At 35.4% G+C, this 25,283-nt stretch overlaps 1 protein-coding gene across 1 annotated transcript; it reads left to right on the top strand.

Moving 5' to 3' along the window:
• The first annotated feature begins 4,008 nt into the window (after positions 1-4,008).
• LOC115451984 (clavesin-1) lies at positions 4,009-24,930 on the top strand. Its single transcript, XM_030180411.2, has 6 exons — positions 4,009-4,451; positions 13,750-13,918; positions 20,061-20,155; positions 22,440-22,584; positions 23,124-23,317; positions 23,616-24,930. The coding sequence occupies exons 2-6, from the start codon at positions 13,771-13,773 to the stop codon at positions 23,913-23,915; spliced, it is 882 nt and encodes a 293-aa protein (XP_030036271.2). The 5' UTR covers positions 4,009-4,451; positions 13,750-13,770; the 3' UTR covers positions 23,916-24,930.
• The last annotated feature ends 353 nt before the right edge of the window (positions 24,931-25,283 follow it).

Raw genomic sequence — 25,283 nt, 5'->3', positions numbered from 1 at the left:
TTTATATTATGAGCTAATTAGCAAGACTGGTGAAGTTGTGTTGAAAATGATTATTTTCAAAACAGCCAGCTTCGATAGATCAGTGGTTCCAAAACTTTTTTCTCATAGACTCCTTTCAATGTTGGTTCCAATGGACCTTTTTTTTAGGTTTTTCAGAGAAAATGCATTACAACTACCGCCCAGCCATCGCAGAGGATTATGTTGGGATCACCATGCCCCTTACGACCCCTATTAATATTTTCTACCTACATTGATAGGTGAAGTGATAACATTTTAGTACTTTACTATCCAACCAGAAAAAGTTTCGTGGATCCTATACGAATTCTGGACCCCCATTTTTTGATCACGCCAACGTAGATCCCCGTCAAATCTCCCGTGGCCACTGGGAGTCCACTTGGACCACTTTCGGAATCAATGAAAGCGGTACTGATTTGGAAGGTAATTTTTTTAAAAATGTATATCTATGCAATACGCACTTAAATGTTAAAAATACCAGATGTTTTACATCACTATGAACCCTGAAGCATCCTCTAAGGATGTCGAAAATAAAAAACAAACAACTAAAAAAATCCTAAGTCCTAAATTCGACTTATATAAAAATATGTTTCCGTCAATGGTGAAGGGTCCATATAACCCGATTCCTGTCGTCTTCCTTTTATGTAGAATCTAGTCTAGTAGAATGATTTGCATACAACATTTATACTGATTACTACCTATATGTTGTGTCGGGTTGCTTTTCAGAAAATGCCATCTTTTGCCACTGGTTTCCGTCATTATTGGATCAATTTTGAAAATGTTCTTACAAAGTTAATAAGTACTCAGTCTATTTAAAAATGATCTGACAACATCTAACGTGACTTTTACTCGATATAAGAAATAATACAATACCGCAGTTGCAAGGCCGTCACACAAGATTTTTTCGTGTGGTAATCTGTTAGTGCCGTTTTAAAATTAGTTGAAAGTTTGCTTCACGTCATTGAGTTCTTTTTATACATACATGATAAAGTGATCCTATTATACCTGATGGTAAGTGGAGTGGCGTCCAATAGAATGTCGACTGACGAGATCTGATTACTCCTCGCAAGTCGACTCAACTATGCCGGCCTGTTGGAACTGTTTACGCAGACTGATCCCGGAACAAGACGCACTTACGTGGGCCACTGTCGTGAGTTTTAATACCTTGTGTACGGTGGTCGCTATCCGCGCGGATATAATATATATTCTACCATCAACAACTGTTACGTCGTAATTCCTATACTGTGCTTCCTTGCTATGCCTCGGTAATGGACATCGAATTAATTCTTTGATAAGTTTTGAGATGAAAACTTGAAAGTTTTTAAAGTAGATCGCGGTTACGTCGAAAAAAGTAAAGTATAGCGTGTAAAGACAATGTAGTTAACATAGTAGGTTCAGAATCACACTATCTCCAGAGATAAGCGCGTTTAAACTAACAAATAAGAAATTCAGAATGAAAAACATAGAATAAAAAAAGTGTTATACAACATGGTTTATATTATTTGACGGGTTAGTAACTAAAAAATAAAAAAACAATTTGAAAATATGACGAAGAGCACCGCTGTGGTGTGATTTGTCTTTTTGGGTATAGCAAAAAAAAAACTAACTAAATTATAGTGCGTAGTCTTAAGGAATCCGAAAACCAGTTTTATTTCAATGGTACAAGGAGGTTTTGTATTTCGTTCTAATTGTGAAATTACTAGGATCACATAAATGTCTTCCACTTATTTCCCAATCCCAAATCATTTCAAACCTATTTCACTCATTACTCGAACAATCATAAATAATCTACGTAAAATATTTATCTCAAAATGTAGGTTGGTCGTAGCTTTGCTATTAAATCCTCGTTCCGAAAAATAATTTAATTAATAACTTGATTGACATAAATTGCCTATAAATTAAGTTTAATTGAGTATTTTCGAAAAAAGAAACGACCGTTTTGCTAATTTGTTTTATAATAAATGCGGGATTTTTCAAGAAATGTACGGCTTTGTAACTTGAATTATAATGGAAATAAAAACTATTTTACGGATTTTATCGCGGTTTTTAAATTATTATTTTCTCCCGACGTTTCGAAGACTTTGCAGCCTTCATGGTTACGAAAAAATCTGTAAAATAGTTTTTATTTTCAATGTCTAACATTCGCATAAATATAAGAAAACACTAATATAACGGTTTAAATGTTTATTTTAACGCTTTATCCGTTTAGCCACTTTCTACTTTATTAATAGAATAGAAGTATGTAATCAGCTTATTCGGGTGTAATTGGTTACCAATAAATTCTCAAATCATAGTCATATTGCACGTATTCGTCAAATTATTTGCCAATATTCTCAATGAGGCTTAACTCAGGAATGCAATGCTTGTATGATTGGCGCTTGTAAATAAAACTTTTGTTGTTATTTCTCACTTCGTGTTGCGTATTTTATACAATAATAAAGTTTTATATTAGTGTATTATATTATTATTATTAAATGCTTAATAAAAAAGATTAAGTAATAATTATTATTAGTTAAATCAATTTATTTCATTTTAGTTTGATTGATATCTGTGAGTACCAGGCGATCAGAACCGCGCGGAGCTCTCGACCAGAGGTCCGAGTCAAGGCGAGACGGCGCGGCCTCCACAACTGTTATAAAATGCGTTGCACAAGTTATTGCCCGATCGCTTTTTACAGTCGCGTTCCGTTACGGTATTCTTAATACATTTTTTTGGTTATCTTTAAGTAGAGCTCAGAGTAAAAAAGTTTTTATATGTCAGCGGACGTAACTGATGGTTAGTAAGAGTAAGAACCATAATGCAGTTAAATGATATAATATTACTAAATACGTTGGAAAACCTTTTATTGTCACCCTTTAGTTTCTAGTTTAATCAGTTGAAATTAAATAATTTTGGCAAAAAAACAGTTTAGTGGAAATCGAAGAATAATATAACCTATTCCGAGTACAAAGAATATGCAATAAATAGGTTAACTTATAACGGTATATTTTATAGAATACATGAATATTAATTTCATCAATCAAAGGAAATTTCTCATGCGACCGAGATTTGTAACGTTGCTACGTACAAAAAATGAGAACAGATCGTAAACATCTCACTACTCGAGGTACTGATAGTAAAATAACACACTAGACTCAACAAAGCCTTTTAAAGGCAGAAAAAATCCGTTATCAAGGCATGAGGTCACACATTATAGTTATAATAGGCTAGTAACCAAGACAGACCGATAAATCAATGAAGACGACCTTATAAATAGGTCTATTGTTAGAACGTCTAGAGTTATATATATTTCTTTATATTTAATTACTCTATTCATATAGAAGCTGGGAAAGCTGACTAAGAGGCATAAAATTCAAATACCTATCCTTTGGATATGATAAAGTCGTTTCCTCTTACCGCTTCGCTAAAAATGTAGATCGGGTAAATTTATTTGCAAAACTTCACAGATGCAAGCATGACTAAATACTAGATAAAAACGAACTCAACAAAACATTTTTGCGTGTTTCTAGATTAATTTATGCGTCAGAAACTGATGCCTCGCAATTTCGTGAGAAATATTGATTAGTAACGCTGATTTGTGGAACAATAAGTACCACACTAACTTTACCACATTTTAGATTTTTGACAATAATTTGATAGGTGTTTTATTTTAGGCTTAATAAAAGAATTAGTTTTTTGAAAAAATAGATTATAGCGTTTTATTTGAAGTGTATCATCCATTGTTATTATCTACTGGTGTAGACTAAGTAGACTAAAGTGTCCTTACAGCAATTTAAAAAAGTTTCTTGTGTTTTTTAATCTGTTTCCGTCATGCATTTAACATAAATAATAATTAACAGTACCTTAATTTGCAATATTATTAAAGAATAAAATGGATTTTCTGATTATAAATTACAATATCGCAGAAAAACATGAACTCAATACAATTTTCCTTAAAACTAGACAATCCTGCAACATCACGTCAGTTCTCACGTCCCTGAACGTTAGTTGCAATTGACTTCTGACACGGTCCACGCGCATACGAATCAACGCATCGGTACAATTATATAGCACTGACGCTAACAATTGTTCAATATTCACATACAAAAATATAACGGTGTTCGATTTTCAAATTTGAAAGAAACTATTTAATTTCCAATTTTACAATCAGCCAGCTTGTGCTCAACGATTATAATTCATAGTTTATGTTACATGATCAAACGAGATAGTGCGAAGGCGGACAGCGCCGCGGTCTCAGCCGAAATATGAATAGATAAAAATTTATTTGAGTTTCGGTTAGCGTGATGCGATATCGTATTAAGTGCATACATAAAGTTGTGTTTGTGTTGTGTAGTTGTGTTTAGTGAATTGCTGTTTCTTTGTGTGTAGTGTAACCTTTGTGTGACGTACTGCAGGATCAATTAAAGGATTATTGTTCTTGAATTTAAAATATTAAGGTTTGTATTTTAATAAATGTATTTATTCTTTTTTAAAATACTTCGACGACATATCTTAAGGAACGTGAATAAATAATGTATTAGTTTTATTAAAATGTTCTACAGAGAAATCGCTTACTGATCTTCGCAAGTTTTTTGCTAAACTTAACCCCGAGTTATCTTGAACCAGATAAAATTCCCGCTTTACTCATGTTTTCCCTGGATAAAAAGTAGCCTACAGAACTTAGGAGTAATGTATTTTCCTATTGGTGAAAAAATTCAAAATAGGGTCCTGAGATTAGTTCAAACAGATTCTTCAGCTTTATATATTAGTAAAGATTCTATGGACAAGGATCGATAGTATAAAGAATCGCTTGCAAGAGTCAATTTCTGCAAGTTTTAATCTAAACCCCGCTTTATATTGTACTAGTACATTGCACACATACGTCTGGACACGCGAGCTGTTTGCTCTACACTCTCTACATTGATGTAAATATAATTCAATTTGGGGGAGAGACTAGGCGTTAGATTCGTGGTACATTGCAAATTAAGGATGAATGGGGACATGACACGGTTTTAGAAATGGCAAAATATATGTATGTTTGAATTAAACTATTTAAAAAATCTTATGCTATTTTGGCATATCTATTTGCTACATAATATGTTTGTTAAAGCTACATAATAAAGGCTTTTTTTCCTTTAAAATGTTTACAAAGTTTAGTTAATACTTTATTTAATTAGGAACCAAGGATATTTTTGTCATCATTATTAGGTATTTGACTTATTTTTATTCACTTTTATAAAATATGTACATGAACATCGTATAAATTCTGAAACAGAAAAATACATTGAAATCTGGTGAATAATCCACATAATATACGCCTTTGAAATTAGGCGGTAGGGGTGAGTGTCACAAAACAAAAAAGGGACGAAATACCTGCATGTGACGTCAGCGGTTATTACGATGCGTGCGAAAGAAAGGGATGGAGCGATATCCCCACTCCGAGCCCACTCTTGCACGTAGCAATATTTAAAAATTTAATTACTGCCTCATTTTTTATCGAATTTTAATGCTGTTTTCACAGAAGGGTTTTTTTTTGTACTAATTGCTATTAATTTTTTTAAATTACAGACTATCAAACAGTGAAATATCCTATTGTTTTCGTCCTTACAGTTGAGGATGGGAAGTAAAATTCATGTTTAAGAACAGTTTTTTCCACATCACAAAGTTTGCGCCATTCTATACTGCGTCACCTGCGAGTTTATATACGAGTTACCAATTCCTGGCATTTTAAAATTTATTTCGATGCATCGTAAACTTTGGGATCTTATGTTTGAACAAAAAATCAACACATATTACTTCTCATATGAAGACAAGGTTAACTAATAAGAAAAACAAATTACTAGTTATTTGTTTCAAGACAATTTATTTTAGTTATACTAGTTGTTTCTCGTTGCACCGCCCATGTGTTAAACATTTCTCGTAACTAAGTACCAGTGGCATAGGGTAAAATTTGCCGAAAGGGAACACGACCCAACTTAGCTATAGATACTAACAATATGCATAAATAAGGTCTGCAAATCAGTGTAATGAAAATTAGATTTTACATCAATTACGAAAGGGAAGCCGGCATGAATCGGGTTATATGGACCCTTTGCTACTACTAAGTCCCTGTGCACAAGAACGTTGCCTGCCGATGGCCCAGAAAGCGGGGGGGGGGATATGAATTGTAGGTAAAGTCGAGAACACATGATCCCCCCCCACTGCCCTTCTCCCGCTTTAACAACAAGCTTTTCTGCTTGGCAGAGTGCGTTTGATGACATATACATGTTAGCACAAAGGGAGCCAGAAACAACTAATAGATAACACTCCATTCAGCTAAAAGCTGTCAATTTCCTTATAGCACATTGCTTCGCCTATCACCTATGGTTTGAGTTAAATTTGAAGCCTAGAAAATGTATACATAAAGAAAGAAATATAGGAAAAATAAGGACTTAGGATTATTGATAAAATGTTAAATATAAAAAAAAACAATAACAGTGCAGAACGTACGGAATATTAACAATAGAATTGGTGAATTCATTCGAGTTTTAAAACCTCTGCCCATCCCTGCCCCCCCTTAAATGTGCACCTGACTCTGTCAGTTTTATAATCATGTTTTATTTCTCGGCAACAAGTTTACGTGTGTGCGATGCAGAATATCAAGAGCAACGAATGCATAATATCTCTATTTTTACAATATATATAATGTCAAGGGTGCTGTCTAGTTCCTTTTTATAAGATACTAGCTTTAATAATTAGTTTCGTTCGCGTAAAAGATTTTTCGGAATAAAAAGTAGCCTATATCTTTCCCAGGTTCTTAAACTATCTCCATACTAAATCCCATCGAAATCTGTTCAGTGGCTCAGGCGTGAAAGCGTAACAAACAGACAGACAGATATTTCGTATTTATAAGAATTGACGAATGGAACTAAACATTTTCCTTAAGGCCAACTAGAGATATACTATTACAAAAGTCGTTTGGTATTGTAAATTGATTTATTACAATGTTCTTAGCGTGCCTGGCGAAGAATGAGGCTGTCAAGTTAGAAGTCGGGGTTTGATCTTTGATCTAAGTACGAGATAGGCGCTGCTTTTGTTGAGTCGGATAATTCCTTTAAACGTTTGAACTATTACTCCTTATTCATAAATGTTATTTATCTAAGGACGGAGCATTTCTGTGATAACAATTCTGTTTCTCAGCTTTGTTTTTCTGACAGCTTGCTGTTTGCTCAGCTTTGTTTATCTGACAGCCAATTAGATTTAAGTTGTATCTCAATATTAGCCAATCACAACGGCTCTATGTCTACGCACTGCGAAGGCTGACATGCCGTCAGCACTGAGAAACGGACTTGTTATCAGAGTAAAGGTCTATGAATAAGGTGATTAGAGTATTCACAACTGCTATTTTTGGCTATGAACGTCTACTTCCTGACAATAATGATAGATTGCGAAGTTGTATTGTTATGTACATTATTGATCTGTTTAATATTTTATTGTAGTTATATGTTAAACTTAATTAGTGTAATTGGTTTATCCGTTTTAATTGAAATAAATAAATAAATGAGTGGTGAGAATTATGCATGATCCTCAATAGATTTCGATGTAATGTAGCACATAATAGTTCAAATTCTGGAGTAATTTATAAAGTTTGTTTCTGGATTCGAAAAGTGGACAATAAAGTTGAATTTTTGGTATGGCTGTTGTCTTACTGCACCTCATGGTAAGCGAAGTGCAAGAAACATGTCGACCGGTGAGATAAACATCACAGAGCGTTACAGTTATGCCGGTATACTTAATTGCTTCTTCACGCTCCGTTTGAAGGATTCTATTGTAGGGAGGAAACTCGTATGAAAGTCAGTACGTACTCGTACTTTATACGCAGGCGTGATCCAAAACCAGTAACTGTTTCTTACTTTATATTTATAATTACCTTATTACGATACATTTGGAGCGAGCGGCCTTCGTCACTGTTATGCAATACGAGTTTAAGTCTGATTGTGTTTCAATAGGTCAGTCCTTACGAAAGTTGCAAATTTAAACAAAATATCAGATGCAGTGTCAAAGATGCCGGTTGACTAAGATTACACTGCATCGGTGTGAATTATAATGTCGTAAGAGTCATTTTGTCGTAAGCACGTCTTTACCATTGAACTTTAAATTTGATTCTCCAGCAATCTGTATATTTGGCAATGGGTACATTGAAAATTAGAGCTACAACTTCATCTTATTTAGTCTAAATATAATATTCAATTATTCCAAATTAATGATAAGAAGTATCTACTGTCAATAATTGGATAATTTGGAAGGCAATTCTTTCAGAATAGAGATCGATATCTACCTACGTGTTGCTCGCGGCTCCGCCGGTGTAATGCTCTTGTCTGAATTAAAATCTCCACTGTGTACCTAATGTCAATGAAACAAACCTATATGTAAGTCGAAGACGTAGTGATTTCATTCCCCAAATTTCATCCAATTGAATCTCATCCAATCCAATTCATTTACTGGTGGTAATACCACCGTACACAAGGTATGAAAATCCAACATGATGGTCCACGTAAGTGTGTTGCGTTCCCGGATCAACCTGTGTATATCCGATAGCAACAGGCCGGTATAATGATGTCCACTGTCGCGGGGTAATCATCTCTCGTCAGTCGACGTTCTATTCGAACCCACTCCACTTACCATCAGGTGCAGTGTGGTCGCTTTACCGCGCGAGTATAAAAAAAAACTGTTCAGCACTTTTTGTTTTTACTTCTAACATCACATTCATCTTTATATGAGTGAATTTGATGCCTCATTTCAATGCCTTGTCTCACTCATGTTTTCACCGATCCGAGGTCCAATCTATTTATAAGTGAAAGCTAGACGAGGTCGTCACTCAGCAGAGGCAACATGTATTTTGACAAGAGTTTAATGCACCGAATTCTACGTCTAAGTAATTCTGTTATTTATATCGATAAATCATGAGAAATTATTAAATAAATGGAAATGAATTGAGAGCCTAACTAATATCTTTGTTTGAGCTCCCTTATGCGAGGGTTAGGTTTAGATAATTGATTCCCAAAGAAATCCAGGTGGATTCCCCAGGGGTCCACCGGAGAATCGACAGGGTCTACGTTGGCGTGACTAAAAAATGGGGGTTCACACTTAGTAAGCGGGGGTCCACGAAAATTTATCGGGTTTAGACAATGATAAAAGAAGTATAGAGGATGAGTGATATGGTCACGTGACATGCGGCACATTTAATGCATAAAATGGTGCCGACTCCGCCCCTTACAATAGTGATATGCTAGTACCGAAAATTTTGTATCGACATCGAAGAATTAAGAGAGACAAACAAGCCCCAAAAAGATCAAATACGAAAGGGGTTAGGAACTACCATTATATAAATATAACAAACCATAATGTAAACAAACAAACTGAAACTGATTTATAAGTAACAATTGTTAAACAAAGCAGTACCTGTTGTGACAAACATCCAGTTGTGTTTGATCTATATTTGTATGTTGCACTATTCCTTGCTAAAAATTTAAGTTACAGATTAAGATATTTATTTAATACATGATAAATGGAATAAGATAGCGTAGCCAGCAATTATTTGGTTGGTTTTATTTTATTTTATTATTATGCTCTTTGATCGAGAAACATAACTATGGTTCAGCAAACTAAAATCAATGACCGTAAAAATGGTGGTTAAGATAATCAATTATAATAATTATTTGCAATAACAACAATATGATTATGTATCTATTTCCGTGCATGCAAAGGTTGCTCGAAACATAAGACCGCCAATTGTAAAAATATATCTTACATTTCATCTTTATGTTGTTTCTTTTATGTTTATCTATTCTTTTATGTAACAATTATAATTTTATTCATAGCAATATATTAAAGTAATATTACTATTAGGTAAAGTATAATAATCATTACTATTTTACTTATCGGGAATATTGTTGGAAAACAGTTATCTTTACTCGCGTTAATTAAACGTGTGGTTTATGCATATCTTCTCAAAATGTAAAGAAATATGTATTTGGTGTAGGATTCCAATCACGTCGCTCAATATTCTCAATTCATTTTGCCTTGGTTTTTAAATTTTTTGGTTATCTTAAAAAATATTCTAATTTCACTTAGTTTGTCGTTCTGAATAATACAATATTGATGTGTGCTCTAACATTCTTTCAAAGACAAAAACCGTAACTGATAAACGGGCCTCTGTTAAAATATCGATATCAATAATTTCTAAACAAATCCACCCACCCATCCCTAAGCTCGTGTGTAAACAAACATAATGATTTTAATGTGTATAAATCACGCCTAAAAGGGTCCAAAGCTTAACAAACCAGATCCACATATCATTTTAATTGATAAAAAGACATCCAAAAAGTAAATATACAAAGATATTGGCTAATTTTCGGTAAAAACAGTTACTAACCTATGAAAAGATATTTCGGGGTCTTTCTTGCGTGAATTCGATTTGCATCCTTTCACACAACACTGAGTCATTTTCGAAACTTAACAAATACAAACACACTGAACAATTGAGAATATGATTATATTACTTTAAATTCAATATTTATGAAGATTTGTTTACATCGTCTGACACTACATGTACTTGCTGACTAGCCCGCATAAAATGGCGTTTCTGCCGCAAGGCGGTCCCAGTATGTTGAAGTAAACGAAATAGTGCCATATGCGAAGAAAGCAATTATTTTTGTCTTTTTTTGTTGCGTTCCAAATAAGCTTTGAGTAAAAGAGATAGACATATATATTGACAATTCTGCGTCGATTTCCCTAACATAAATATAACTTATTCATATAGCTAACTTTTGAGGCCTGTCCTCTCTATATTTAGTCATTGGGTTTAGATAGTAACGAACTAAAATGTTAAGGGGCTTTATCACATTGTGTACTGTGGCCGCTATCTAGACGGATACAATTATCTTGATAACAAAAACCAGTTAAATATTACGGACAATTATGACGCACATCAGGGAGCGGTTAGATACTCTCTTCATTTTGTTATATAAAATACGTTTTTTTTTTTTTTAAATCTATTAACTCAACCACTTTTTTAATTTGTATAATAAATTTGACGTACAATATCAATTAATCAAAGATTTTTAATTCAATCGCCAATGATCTACGATCTACGAACCGGTTAATGGTAGCGTAATTTTGTTTTGATTGCCATGCGCAGACACAATTATCTTCGTTGGGGTTAGATGCCATTCCTTATCTTTGACGCTTTAACCGGTCGAGAGCACAAGAACGTTTATACATACAAGTATAATTTCACCAGCTCTATATTAAATACTGCCCACTGCTGGGCACGGAATTCCTCTTCACTAATAGGGTTGGCCTTAGCCCACCACACTGGTCTAGTGCGGGCTGGCAGATTTAACATACCCTAGATTTTTTTGTTTGAGAATTCTCTCGGCAGCCTCTATGGCGTAAATCTATTACGGTACGACTGCAGTGCTGAGGTCTCGGGTTTGATACCCGGGTCGGGCAGTGATATTGCATGTTTCTACTCAGTATAAGCCCGAACTCTGGAATTTGTGCCCGATATGGTGATAGGCTCGCCCCCATCATATCATGGGACTGAATACACATGACCCAAAATGGGTTTACCAGTTGCACCTCTACCTGCACTTTCGGGGATGTAAGGCATCGCGAGATATGGGGATTGAACCGAAACCCCAACGTTTCGCAGCTCTAAACATCACTAGAGACAAAAAGTGTCATTATGAAACAATTTGCACAATGTTTTCCTAATGCAAGAATAATGACCATTGTCTAGTTTAAAGTCCTCCCCGAGCAAGTGGCCGTGAGCATTCGTTCATACATTTACGAGTTACGGGCGGAAATAGGCAAACATTACGAATAATTTGATAAAAAAATGATTTTTTAACTACAAAAATTTTGGTCGGAAAATTAAAATGTGTACTTTAGGAGATGCACGGAATCGACAATTTCAGTGGCATTTTCGTTATGAAATAAGGGTAACAATATCCACATTAAAAAACAATGTAAATTATCAAAGTTAGGTTAAAGTATTGCAGAAATATTATGTTTACTTGTTTTCCGATATATATTATAAATTTAGAGTAGATATCAGTTTTGCTGGAGGACCGCTTTAACATAACGCAATAGTTGTAGAAATAAATTTAACTAGGTGTAAATATTTATAGTTTCCATGCCAAAGAACATTGAGAAGCATTGGGTTATTGTTACTTATTAGTATGTTGACGTAATATTATGCCAAGTTGAAAGGTCTACACTAATTTGATTTAAGTTCTGACAACTGCAAACGCTACTAAGTGCGTTCAAATTAACTTGAACAATTTTATTGAGATACAATATCGAATATTTTGATAACAGTGTTTGCCGATAATGTTTGTGAGGTGACCCGTGTGTATGTTATCAGAAGGCGGTTCACTGTTCTAAGGTGTTTACTAGAGTGGCTATGGTATACAAAACTTTTATATTTATACAGACGTACATTACGACTGCTTGAACTATGGATTTTAAATAAATTAAAACTATATGCCTATATAAACTATAAATCTACGTTACAACTGTTTATCGAGCGACTTGACGAAACTATCGAAAACAAAATATTTACTGGACGTTCGACGTTTAGATTGATCGTCAGTATAGATTAAAAGCGGCGATAGCCTAGTTGGGTGTTGAACGGTCTGCCAAGACGAATGTCCGCAGGTTTAATACCCAAAGGCACACACCTTTGACTTTTCTAAAATCATGTGTGTATTCTTTGTGAACATATCGTTCGCTTTAACGGTGAAGGAAAACATCCAGAGGAAACCTGCACATCTGAGAAGTTCTCTATAGGAATTTCGAAGGTGTGTGAAGTCTACCAATCCGCATTAGGCCAGCGTGGTAGGCTAAGGCCTAATCCCTCTCAGTAGTAGAGGAGGTCCGTGCTCAGCAGTGGGCAAGTATATAATACAGGGCTGATATTATTATAGATTAAAAAACAACAATTAATAGCTAGACTTATTAAAATTCTCGGTCAAACTGAAAACTTATGTACGTTCTGAGAATACGTATTAAAATCGCACACAAAAACGTTGTGTCACGTGTGAGTATGCTATAAGTGATGTGCCTTGAGGCTCTTGCAATAGAGTGTGTTTGGGGTCAACGCTATTTATTGCTCACTCATAAATATTTCACGAGATGTTGAGGTATGAGTCATGCTAAACATATTTTTCTTTCTTAGAGCTGTTGCTAATAAACAACGGAATATTTTTTCGTCGCCTATTTACTTTAATGATATAAAGTATGTCTTTTATTTCTTCTGTTAGTATATCTGATGATAAAGTATATAAAGAGAGGTGGTAAAAAGTAGGGATAATTATCCTTAAGCTATTCCAGCCTTCCTATATCTTTTTCTTTTCTTCGAGAGCAGCAAAATCTTAACAAACCTAGATATATATAGTAATCCTACTAATATTATAAATGCGAAAATTTGTGACGATGGATGTATGGATGTTTGTTCCTCTTTCACGAATAAACTACTAAACGGATTTGGATAAAACTTATAGTAATATTGATTATACATCAGACTATCACATAGGCTACAATTCATAATGATTTTTTGTAATTCGGTCATAATATAACGATACATACTTGATGTACAGACACTTACTTGATGTAAGTCGGAAAAGAACTACACTGCAAATCTCCTTTACGCGGGGGAAGCCGCGAACAAAAGCTAGTAATATATAATTATATTTCATAATATTGTTGCAGGTTGTCTACCAGAATACCATAATGTACGAGTGTTTTCTCGAAATCGCCTACGAGGCGGAACTGAACACCGAAGAGAACGAAGAAATGCTAGAACTGGCTAAAGAGCTGTGCAACGAGAATCCAGCTACCAGGGCCACAGCGATCACGGATCTGCGGCAGATGATATACGGTTAGAGATATTTTAAATAGCAACCATTTCTAAAAATTACACAGCTTTACCCCCTTATTCATAGACGTTATTTATCTCAGGGCAGAACATTGCTGTGATAATAGGTCTGTTTCTCAGCTTTGTTTATTTGACAGCTTGCTGTTTGTTCAGCTTTGTTTATTTGACAGCTTGCTGTTTGTTCAACTTTGTTTATCTGACAGCCAACTAGATTGGAGTTGTATCTCAATATTAGCCAATCACAACGGCCCTATGTCTACGCACTGCGAAGGCTGCCATGCCGTCAGCACTGAGAAACAGACTTTTTATCACAGCAATGCTCCGTCCTTAGATAAAAAACGTCTATGAATAAGGGGGTTAATCTTTAAGCTTTAAGTGTTATATGGGTAAAATCATGAGCTGTTTGTGTGTGCCACATAGGAATTTTGTCAATATAAAACCCCAACCTATCTTGCGATGATCGCGGGTCGAGCCTGGAGGCGACTGGAGGAAAATGACATAATATGAGAGAGCCTTATGCCCAGCAGTGGGACCTCACATCTTATGATAATGATGAAATCGAAAACCAGAACTTGCGAGTGAAACATAGTTGAATGCAGTCGAAAGCCACAACTACAATGGGTAATGTTATTACCTACTCTTAAAAATAATTTACATTCTTTTTATTTCTTTTCTGCCAGCTCGAGCTGGAGTCTTTGTTTACTTTGTACTCTTTCTTCATGTCCATTATAAAATGTCTGTAGTTATATAAGCGACTTAATTTGAGTAATAATTAAATATTCTCATGTTCCTCGACTTATCATAAACGCAACTATGTTCGCCTATGAGATGAATAAAGCATTATATTTTATTTAAAGAGGATAATTGACTTAACTATGCTCGCTTAGAAACCTTTATATTATTATTGTTGACCTTTCGTAATTGCTTAGGAACTAGGTCAATTACTTTGCACGATTCAGGCTAAAAGCCTAATGATAATATCATTAATTGACAGCGAGCCTGTAAGAGAATAAAACTAACCATCTTCTAAAAACGAATTATAATAACTGAATAAATTATCTGATGAAAGACCTGGAAATTCCAAAAACATCCGAACGGGTTTTAAAAAAACATATATATAAAATCACATAGTAAACGTAATAGTTACCACCCATAAAACCCCATGAATCTTAGATTGTATAGAGTTCGCTGACTTTTAAACAAAGGAAAGAGGGATTTTGGTTATCTGACTATCTTACTGATTATTCGAATCACAAATCAAAGTACATATTTTTATGTTTAACTTGCTATTGTTGGTCCTAACAATAAATCTTTCTCTTTGCTTTTTTTCTAAATACATTTTCTATTAAATTGTGATATCGTTTTGGTTAAGCTCGTTCATGCTGTACACATTAGTATCTTCAGGTCTTTACACAAATATTTACATGTCAAATTTGTTGATTGTAATTTTCATTACAGATTTTTGTACGAAAACCTTATTTTAGAAACTTTTAACGAATGCAAAAACGTAAGACACGTGGTAATGACCCAAAATAAATCCTTAACCTCTTCAAACAATAATACAAAAGAGTTGTCATAATATTCATTAGATTTTATTTTATGGCAACCTATGATCGACAGTCAGTTAGTTTGACGATAAATACAAAATAGTATTTTACAAGGTCATTGCACAGAAACATCGCGCTACGTGGATAGATAGTACAAGGGCACTTAAAAGATCAGCTGTCAACAAAATTTTCGATTAATTCACGGTGTCTACCTGTGATATGATTGCAATAATCCTTTATTTGATTCTAGCTGTGTAATAGTCAAAATAAGGAGTCAAAATGAGTTAGACAGGAGGAGGTGTATTAAATATTTATCATAACAATTTCTATAGAAGTCCACAATTATGGAGTCAATAATCGTTGATATCTCATCCTCTTCCAGGGACCATTCTGAGTCGAGGTTCGTAACCCTTTAGTAGGTTGCCCTCAGCATGGTCGCTTTTTCAAGGGTTGCGAGCGCCTAAAGCGCTCGCCCCAGAGGTGTGTTTGTATAAGCCAGCCCTAGCCAAGCTATCAAATGTAGACAGGTTGCCTATAGGGCTCACCCAAAAGTCCGGTGTGTTTGAATAAGCTGGCCCTTGCCAGGCTAACATACGTAGTCAGGTTAACAAAGGATGCAGTGCAAGAGAAGAAGACGCAGTCTTGACATATCCTCGATACGAGGTTTAAAAACGTTTTGTACGGTGGGCAATGGCTTGGCTATGGTCCTGATACTGTCGATATCCACACGACGATGACTACCAGGTCGGCCGTTAGCAATTCTGCCTTCAGAGGGAATAAATAAACTGGCGCGGCCTCTCCTACTTCTAAGAATCCATCTGACGTCAAATAATAATAAGTCGTGATTAGGTGAGAATTAATTAGTCGCAAGTTCCGCTATGTCGTAAACAAGATGACTTTCTATAATCCTAAACGCTAACGTTATGTATGAAAATGCTATGTCCTAGCGATACGATATATCATTTTTTTTATTGCTTTGAATGACGAGTTTGCCGTTCGCCTGATAGTAAGCGAAATTACCGCTCATAAATAGTAGAAACACTATCCAACACCTTGAATTACAAAGTATTATTCGGTATTTCATTGCGCTCGCCATCCTGAGATATGAGATGTTAAGTCTTATTATGTCCAGTAGTTACACTGACTACAATGTTCTTCAAACTGGAGCATAACAGTGACCACAAACTGCTGCTAGGCGGTATAAAAAAAAATGAAATAAAAACACGTAGACGCCGTCGCAAGTACCATTATCACTACATAGTATAAAACAAAGTCGCTTTCTCTGTCCCTATGTCCCTTTATATGCTTAAATCTTTAAAACTACGCAACGGATTTTGATGCGGTTTTTTAATAGATAGAGTGATTCAAGAGAAAGGTTTATATGTAAAGTAACATCCATTAAATAGTGGAGAAATACTGTTATTTTGTTATGTTATACCCCTGCGAAACCAGAGCGGGCCGCTATATTTTTATATACAACATTCACAGTTTTTCTGTAGTGTATTTAGTATCAGCATTGCACCCATGCGAAGCCGGGGCGGGTCGCTAGTTCTTAAATAAAAAAGTCTATATACCTTAGTATATACATGTACAATATGCTACGCTCACTAGAAAACACGTGGTTCTGACACGTGCCTTCATGTCGTTGTACGAGTTGCAATCTTATTGTGCTTGATTGTTGATTCAATTTTGCAATATAATGGTTCTGTTACTACACAGCGTTTTGTTTCAAGGGCAATGTATATCTAGGATACAAGTGATTATTTATATTATTATATATAGATGAAGAACTGATTTGCCTCTTTTTTTTTTTAAATTTATTCTTAATTTAAAATGTCGGTAGTTGCATAATTAATGAAAACGTTATTTAGTAAAAATACTTGTATAACTATATTTATTACAATTAATCATAAGTGCAATTTTGTTCACCTACGAGAAAAATAAAGTTTTTTTTTTTAGAATTTATATTCTCATTATATGTAATACTGTAAACCGATTAATATCAGAATATAATATACATACAGGCATTTTTGTCACTCTTTTTGGGGTCACGTTAATTGTAGAAAGTTTAAGTCCATAAGTTTTTCTACCACTCCCTCCTTCCCCTTTCTGTACTTTTTAATAGCAATCTTTTCGCCAGGATCGTGCAAAATGGCAATCTATAGTCTCTGCCTACCCTTATGAGATAGAGGCGTGATACTATGTATGTTTTTTTTCGATATTTTCAAACTTATCTTCACGGGGACTGCGTGACCCCGCGTGCCCTACAAAAAAGCCACTTATATAATATATATCGAATATAAAGGTTTTTAAACCTTGTTTTAAGACGGGCAAGTCACAGAGCCGACGAAAAACCGTGGGAGGAAGTTAATTTCAGAGTGCACACGTGCGTAATAAAAATAATTTCTGGAATCGCACTGTGATGGAACTGAGCTTTACCAGATGAGATGGATGAACTTATAGCATAAATGCGATGGTATATAATAATATGAAAGTTTGTAAATATGTTTGCATAATCGTAAACTGTCAAAAAACCGTTGAATATTTGTCATACAGATAGAAGCCATGATTACGCTAATCTCGATCCTGGTTTTTCGGGCCCGTGAGATTTATATGTCCGGAAATATTTTACGTATAGATCGATATTTTGAGAGTAGTTAGTTAGACATGAGCGGGTCCTGAGAAAACGGTTATGAGATTTTTATTTATTGCACGTAATATACCAATGTATATGGCAGACTTAAAGCCATAGGCGTTTTCTCCTAGTCGACATTAGGGTAGTGCAGAGATAAATAAGACAGTTACATGCCGGTAACATGAAAAATAAATCAAACATAAATATTTTATTAGGGAAACAAGGTGTTAATATAAAGTTAAAGTAATTGACATATGCTTTTTTTGTTCGGTTAACTTCGAAAGTTATTTAAACTCATGTCATCATCTTAAAATCCTACCCACTCGACATTGACAAAATCATCGATATATTTTTTTTTTAATTTTGGTTTTCATTTTATTATTGGGATGGCAAAGGGTTCTAGCCCATACAGCCTGTGCTTTCAACGAGATTCAGTACGATAAGGCCAAAGCCAAGTCTTCATATCAAAATCATCGATAAAACGGTAGAGCCATTTTTTTTTAAAAGAAGAAGTTGATCTAACACTATAATAAACATAATTAACATAAATATAATGTACGATATGTAGATATATCTTATGTACTTATATACAATAAATACCTCCATAATTAAATACACTCTTAATAATAGTGAATAGAGTACACAAAACCTTGCTCTTCGAAAAACATTATCAACTTTGCGAGGTAAACACGATGCTTGTTGTTCCTACCCGCCCTGCGAAGGAGAGTTATGTTTTTGTTTTCGGTAGCTTGTGGTATGCACGTGGAAATGAGGACGAGTCCTCATTGTGTGCGGTGGCGGAAGGCGTGTTTTGTTTTGCAGAAAACAAAACGGCGTGCGCGGGTTTTGTCGTATATGCTCCAAGTTTTGAATATTACATTTATGTTTCCTTGATGAGGTAACATTTGCATTTTAACAAATTATGTCGACTCTTGAAAGGCAATCATATCTAAGCGACAATCAGTAAATTTTTGAGCGGAGTGCTTTAAAGTTTTGATTTTAATATGAAAATTCATAACAATTCATCTTTTAATTTTATAAAGATATAGTCTGATGTTATTAAAATTGTCCTAGACCTACAAAACTTAGATCAAATGCCGCAGAAAACAATGGCGATTAAAATATTTATATAATTCGTTTTCGGTATATTTGACGCTTAGATATTATTGCCTTTCAAGCGTCGATGTACAGTCAGCAGCCTTCTTGTGCGCTCAGTCTTCACACTCCTCCATGCATGGGGGGACATTAGCCGCGGTCCAAGGCACACAGTGTAGTATACCAGTGGCAATGGGTATGAAAATTTAAAAGTGAACCCGAGGAAACATTTTTGCACCAGGTAGCATATAATACGCTCAGGTATGGTTGTAACTACACATTGAGGCCTATTAGGGTTCGCGAATATTTCCTGGCCTCCCTCCGCCCATCCTAAAAGGGATTTCGTTCCGTTCCCTAGATACCCCCTTTTAACGTTCCTCCAGGCCCCTGCATTCACTAAGCCGAGGCATTCCAGTATCCCATTCGCAGGTTTCCCCCGGTATTGACTGTGGGTTCCAATACATAAAAAAGAGGCCATGGAGGTAGATGCCCATAATAATTTCTTCATAATATGTTAACTTCATTATAGCGGCGATAGCCTAGTTGGGGGTGGAACGGACTGCCAAGACGAATGTCCGCAGGTTCAAATCCCAAGGGCACACACCTCTGACTTTTCTAAAATCATGTGTGTATTCTTTGTGAATTTATTCGCTTTAACGGTGAAGGAAAACATCGTGAGGAAACCTGCACATCTGAGAAGATCTCTATAGGAATTTCGAAGGTGTGTGAAGTCTACCAATCCGCACTAGGCCAGCGTGGTGGACTAAGGCCTAATCCCTCTTAGTAGTAAAGGAGGCCCGTGCTCAGCAGTGGGCAAGTATATAATACAGGGCTGATATTATTATTATTATAAGTTAACCTCTTTCAGAGCGCGGAGAGTGCCGGCCCTGGAGGACAGACGACGCGTTCCTGCTCAGATATCTACGTGCACGGAACTTCGTAGTTCCCAGAGCTCACAAACTGGTCAGTACGCAAATTGATTCAGAGTTAAGATGCTATTCTATTTACGTGGTAATCCGTTAGAGGTATTTAGTGAATGAATGTTAAAAATACTACAGTGTTAACTTCCTAATATGTATCTCATGTCGTAGGGAATACTAGAGATTTTGGATTCAAATGACACGTAAGAAATATTTGTTATGTTGAACAGAGTAAGGATCTCGTTGTCTAGCCATTACTATTTTAATTGTATATAAAAAAATGCTTTATTTTTTATAACTGCATTTTGTGTCAATCATAAAACGCTTTTCTTTATTTACTAGCCGTTATATAGAAATAATCAAAATGTCTCCAAAAAGCCTTTTGTTATCAATATTAATAAAAGAATTAGTTATTTTACCCGGCGTTATTTTGTCTAAATTTATTTAGCTACACCACCAATAAAAACAAAGCAATACAATGTATTACTATGTCAGTTTGTTAAGTCGCAACGCGGAACAAATTAAAGTATTTTACCTTGTGTAATGTGTTGTATGAGTTATAACAAACTCGGTCAAGTTTCATTCAGTCATGTATGACACATCACGGTCCGCCACTTGACCGTGACAGCGCTGCTCCCTTGGCATTTATGTAATTTTTTAAATAGTTTTATAACTGTACTAGTTGACCCGACAGACGTTGTCCCGTCTTAACTATGAATTTGCAGCGCGCATTCTGTCAATCGCTGACAGTTATCTCAAACAATTGACAGTTATAAAAATAATATTTTCGTTAACTTTTCTAATTTTCCGCACAATTTTTTGAATATTTTCTTTCATAAGAACCTTCTCCTGACAATAACAAACACAACAACAAAAAAAAGTGAAATCGGTCCAGTCGTTCACGCGTGATGGCGTGACCAAGGGAAATAGGGATCCATTTTGATATATGTAACTGTATTAATATTATGTCTATATTTAATTTTTACACTACATACAACTCTTAAAAAATATTCACGAAATTGTGATGCGACCGCCCAAAACATTATGTGATCTCAATAATTCACTGTAATTATAACAGTTATTGGATAAAGTTATTTTTAATAACATAGGCTACGTTCTGCAAAACGGAATACGTATATACACCACGCATGGGATAACCCGAGGTGGTACCACTGTCTAATGGCTCATTTACACTATCGCATGAGTGGGAATCATTTCATTTCATTCAATTTCATTTCGTTTGAATCACGAGATGAGAGTGTAAACTGCGCTCACGACTCGCGACGCTAACCTAGAACAAATAAACCCACCGGGAGAGTGTAGAAGAAATTAGAGGCGAAAGTCGCAGAACTCGCTGTCTGACGGTCTGAAAATTTTTAGGAGAGGCCAGGTGTGGACTGCAAAAGGCTGTCATTGTAATAGACAGGCGCTTGACGTGCTTGTGGATGTAGCGGATTCCTCATGTATGTTAACTAAGTTTTCACATCAGATCGGACTAACAGTTAAACTTTTTTTACTGCTTTGAATGACGAGATGAGCTTGCCGTTCGCCTGATGGTAAGCCTGTTTTGCCTGTAGGACATTGTAACCAGTGTAACCACTGGACATAATAAGACTTTACATCACATGTCTCAGGATGGCGAGCGCAGTAGAATACCAGACAATAATTTGTAATTCAAGGTGATGGATGGTGTTTGTACTGTCTATGGTCGTATCGCTTACCATCAGGCGAACGTCAGTCTCGTCTCGTTATTCAAAGCAGTAAAAAAAAGTATAACTGTCAGTCCGACCTGATGTGAAGACCTAGTTAACATATATGAATAATCCTGTACCTCCACAAGCATGTCAAGCGCCTGTCCATTGCAATGGCGGAAATCTTTTTTCGTTTTGGAAAACTAGATTTGTCTGCGACTGGCATTGTGCTCAATATGCAGATAGGTTTGTCCCAATAACATCCGCTGAACGGAAATACCTTTAGGGAAATGTGAATTTCTATTCCTGAATAAAGGTTACATTGTTTACATTTGTTTGAGAAACCAATTAGAGAATAAGTTAACAATCTATAGACATACTGTTTAGAGGTGTGTAAATTTGTTTATATGAGATATTTCAGAAATAACTCATCCTAACCTAAATCTTTTCCACTTAAAATATTCCTAAGTAAACTGGCTATATCTTATTTAGATTTATTATATTAAGCATAAACCAACAAAGGAATTACTGTTATATTGATCTAGAAGATTCTATACAGTTTATTAAATAAATTTCCTACGGTAAAATATCAAAGAAATTGCTTTTCTAATGTTTCCACCTGAAATCTTTTCGCAGCTAGTCCGGAACTGTGTATTCCGAGAACAACACAGTCAATTGTACGAAGGCGTCGACCTCTGGGGCCTGGTTAAGATCAAGGATGCGTATGAGGGCACCACCTACGACCACCCTGATGTCGGCAGACTCTCTGTATTTAGATTCGGTAAGTTGTAATGTTTCTGAGAATAGAATACCAACACGAGTACTATAAGTTAAGGTAATATCATTGATATATGTATATATACTACGTATTAGATCTGGCGTTCAGAACACTTGCCGTGTTCAACTGAAGTGTACTGCAATCGGGTATTGGTTACCATTTTACTTATACTCTATTAAAGTGCTTTAGCAATGCATGTTTTGTTAGACGACGATTGATGTGTTGCAGCGAACTTTAATTCTAACTCCAGATTTTGATCAAATAGTTTAAATGGACTTTTGTGTCTATAGAATAAACGTTAATGGTTAGCATACAATGAGTTCAATAATGCGGTCAGCGGCTTGACTCGGACATATATTATTAGGTTCCCATAGGAAACATTACAATGCACATGACAACCTATTCAGAATATTGCAGGAAAAGTCAGTCAGTTTTTTCTATTATAGAAAAGATTTTTAACAGCAGTTTTCGCTTAAACAGCCCAATACCATAACTATGACCGTGTAAGACGATAAATGACAAAGATTTGTTCCTATTTCAAGGTATGTGGGATCCATCAGAATTTCCAGTGGAAGACCTGGTGAGGGCCGGCATGGCGATGTGCGAAATCGGGCTGCGGCAGCCAAAAATGCAGATCTTGGGGGGGACCGTCATCGTGGACCTGGAGGGCATCACGCTGAGGCACGTGGCGACGTTGACGCCCACCGTGGCTTACCAGATAGTTTGTTTGATGGGGGTAAGTGGAATAGCAATTGAAAGTAACTAATATGTACAATGATTGAAAGCGTCGGACTTGACATGCCTTGGAAGGATTTGACTTTAAGCAAGTTATAAAATAGCGAAATTATTTTAATAGAGGTCTTTAAAACAAAGTCACCTACCTCTAGTTTAATGGCTCAAGAATTTTGATGACTGTATTCCAAAGACTGGAATGGTATTTGTATAGGTACGTATAGATAGAGTTCTTCTTGATTCAATTTGCTGAACAGCATACCTTTTACGATTGTAAATTAAATTATAATATTTTTTTTCAGCTCGCAACACCAACACGACTCCGGTCCGTTCATCTTATAAACTACTCTTGGATCCTCAACACTTTCTTTTATCTCTTCAAGCGGTTCATCCCTCGACAGGCGTGGGACCAAATTCATTTCCACGGCAGCGACCTGAAGTCCCTTCAACAGCATATTGCCCTGGACTGCCTCCCTCCAAGATATGGCGGCACATGCAGAAGCCACGCCTCCTTCGCCCACTGGTTGAAGAAAGTTAAGAAGTACAGAGATGAGAAGTTCGATAGGGAAATGAAGGACCTTGGTTATGTTATAAAAGAATAGTTGAGATTTATGATGCTATCGGTAATGCGTAGACAGCATTTTGAAGCTGTTCGATTCGAAGGAGGATGAGAAAATGTCATGGTTTTTTTATATTTAAAGGATGCAGAATCCAACGTCATTATATAGCAATGAAGTGCCTTAAATATGATCAATTTAGATAAGAAATTAGTTATGACTGCTAGACAGAAACAAGCAAGTGAAATTACTAAACAGCCAAACATATTTTAATGAGTCTTTCAGTATATGAAGACTTCTCCCACGGGACACAAATACGTTATTTAAAACCAATAACCATAACGTTAAAACATTTTCCGCAGCTTATAAAGTTAACGTTCCCGATCTAACGGATCATCGGGTTTAATGGAGTTTTATTGGAAATTGTTCAATATTCAGAACTAGTTAACTTTAAACCCTTTGTTAGAGCTATCAATTGGGATCGACTTGATCGGGAAAGTTTGACTGTGTTTTATAACAAGATATCCTCGGTTTCACTAAAAGTCTTTACACCAATCTATACTAATATATAAAGTTGAAGAGTTTGTTAATAGCTTATCTCGGGAACTACTAAAATGGTTAAGATTTATTTTTCACTAATGGGAATATTACTTCTGAGTGCTATAGGCTACTTTTTTCGACTTCAAAAAAAGGAGGATGTTCTCAATTCGACAGTTTTTTTTTTATTTATTATGTTGCCTCAGAACTTTTGGCACCGACTCCAAAATTAGTTTTTGGTTTTTAGTGTTTTTCTAGTTTAGAAAAGTATTTCGAAAATTATTTTCACGCGGGTGAACGATCTGAAGTGTGTATTTTAATACCATTATTATAGCAATGGGGAGGTTGATACGTGTATGTCACCTTCAGTTCTCAGTGATAATGTTGAAACCTAAAATTATTCTAGAACTCAAAAGCCGATACCAGACAGGCCTAAAGTCTCAAAGCGTGAGACTGATTTTGATGTCACAACCACTTTCGACAAAACTTAATATCATGCCGAAAGTTAAACAATTTGCCAAAATTCTCGAGTATGAGAAATTGCTTGAAGTTTGTATGTGATATTAAATTATGTCTTTGTATTAACTTTGTCATGGAGTGCTATTAATTCTATGTTATTGACACGTTTTACCCAATTTCACTTTCATTATAATTGATGTTTGCATAGATGGTCGATTTGGACTGTATACAGGTTTTGATATTACGTTGGTAAATAAAACCATATACTTGTCTTAAAAACAACACTACTATATGTTATTCTAACCGTAGTAAATAAAAAGTCTTCATTTTGAACGAATAAATAGTAATTTTAATTTTATATGCCCTAAGGCTACTACTATTACATGAAGAGAATTTGTCGGAGCGGCAACATCATAC

Source organism: Manduca sexta, chromosome 8, assembly GCF_014839805.1.
Source record: "Manduca sexta isolate Smith_Timp_Sample1 chromosome 8, JHU_Msex_v1.0, whole genome shotgun sequence".
In the NCBI taxonomy this organism is placed as follows: Eukaryota; Metazoa; Arthropoda; class Insecta; order Lepidoptera; family Sphingidae; genus Manduca; species Manduca sexta.
This window is presented reverse-complemented; position numbering and strand designations above follow the sequence as displayed.

What these genes read in the sequence shown, in the direction of transcription:
- LOC115451984 (XM_030180411.2), top strand. Translation starts at nt 13,771, where the DNA reads ATGTACGAGTGTTTTCTCGAAATCGCCTACGAGGCGGAACTGAACACC. An exon ending in TCTGCGGCAGATGATATACG is followed by an intron (nt 13,919 to 20,060) that starts GTTAGAGATATT and finishes AACCTCTTTCAG; the next exon opens with AGCGCGGAGAGTGCCGGCCC. An exon ending in TTCCCAGAGCTCACAAACTG is followed by an intron (nt 20,156 to 22,439) that starts GTCAGTACGCAA and finishes ATCTTTTCGCAG; the next exon opens with CTAGTCCGGAACTGTGTATT.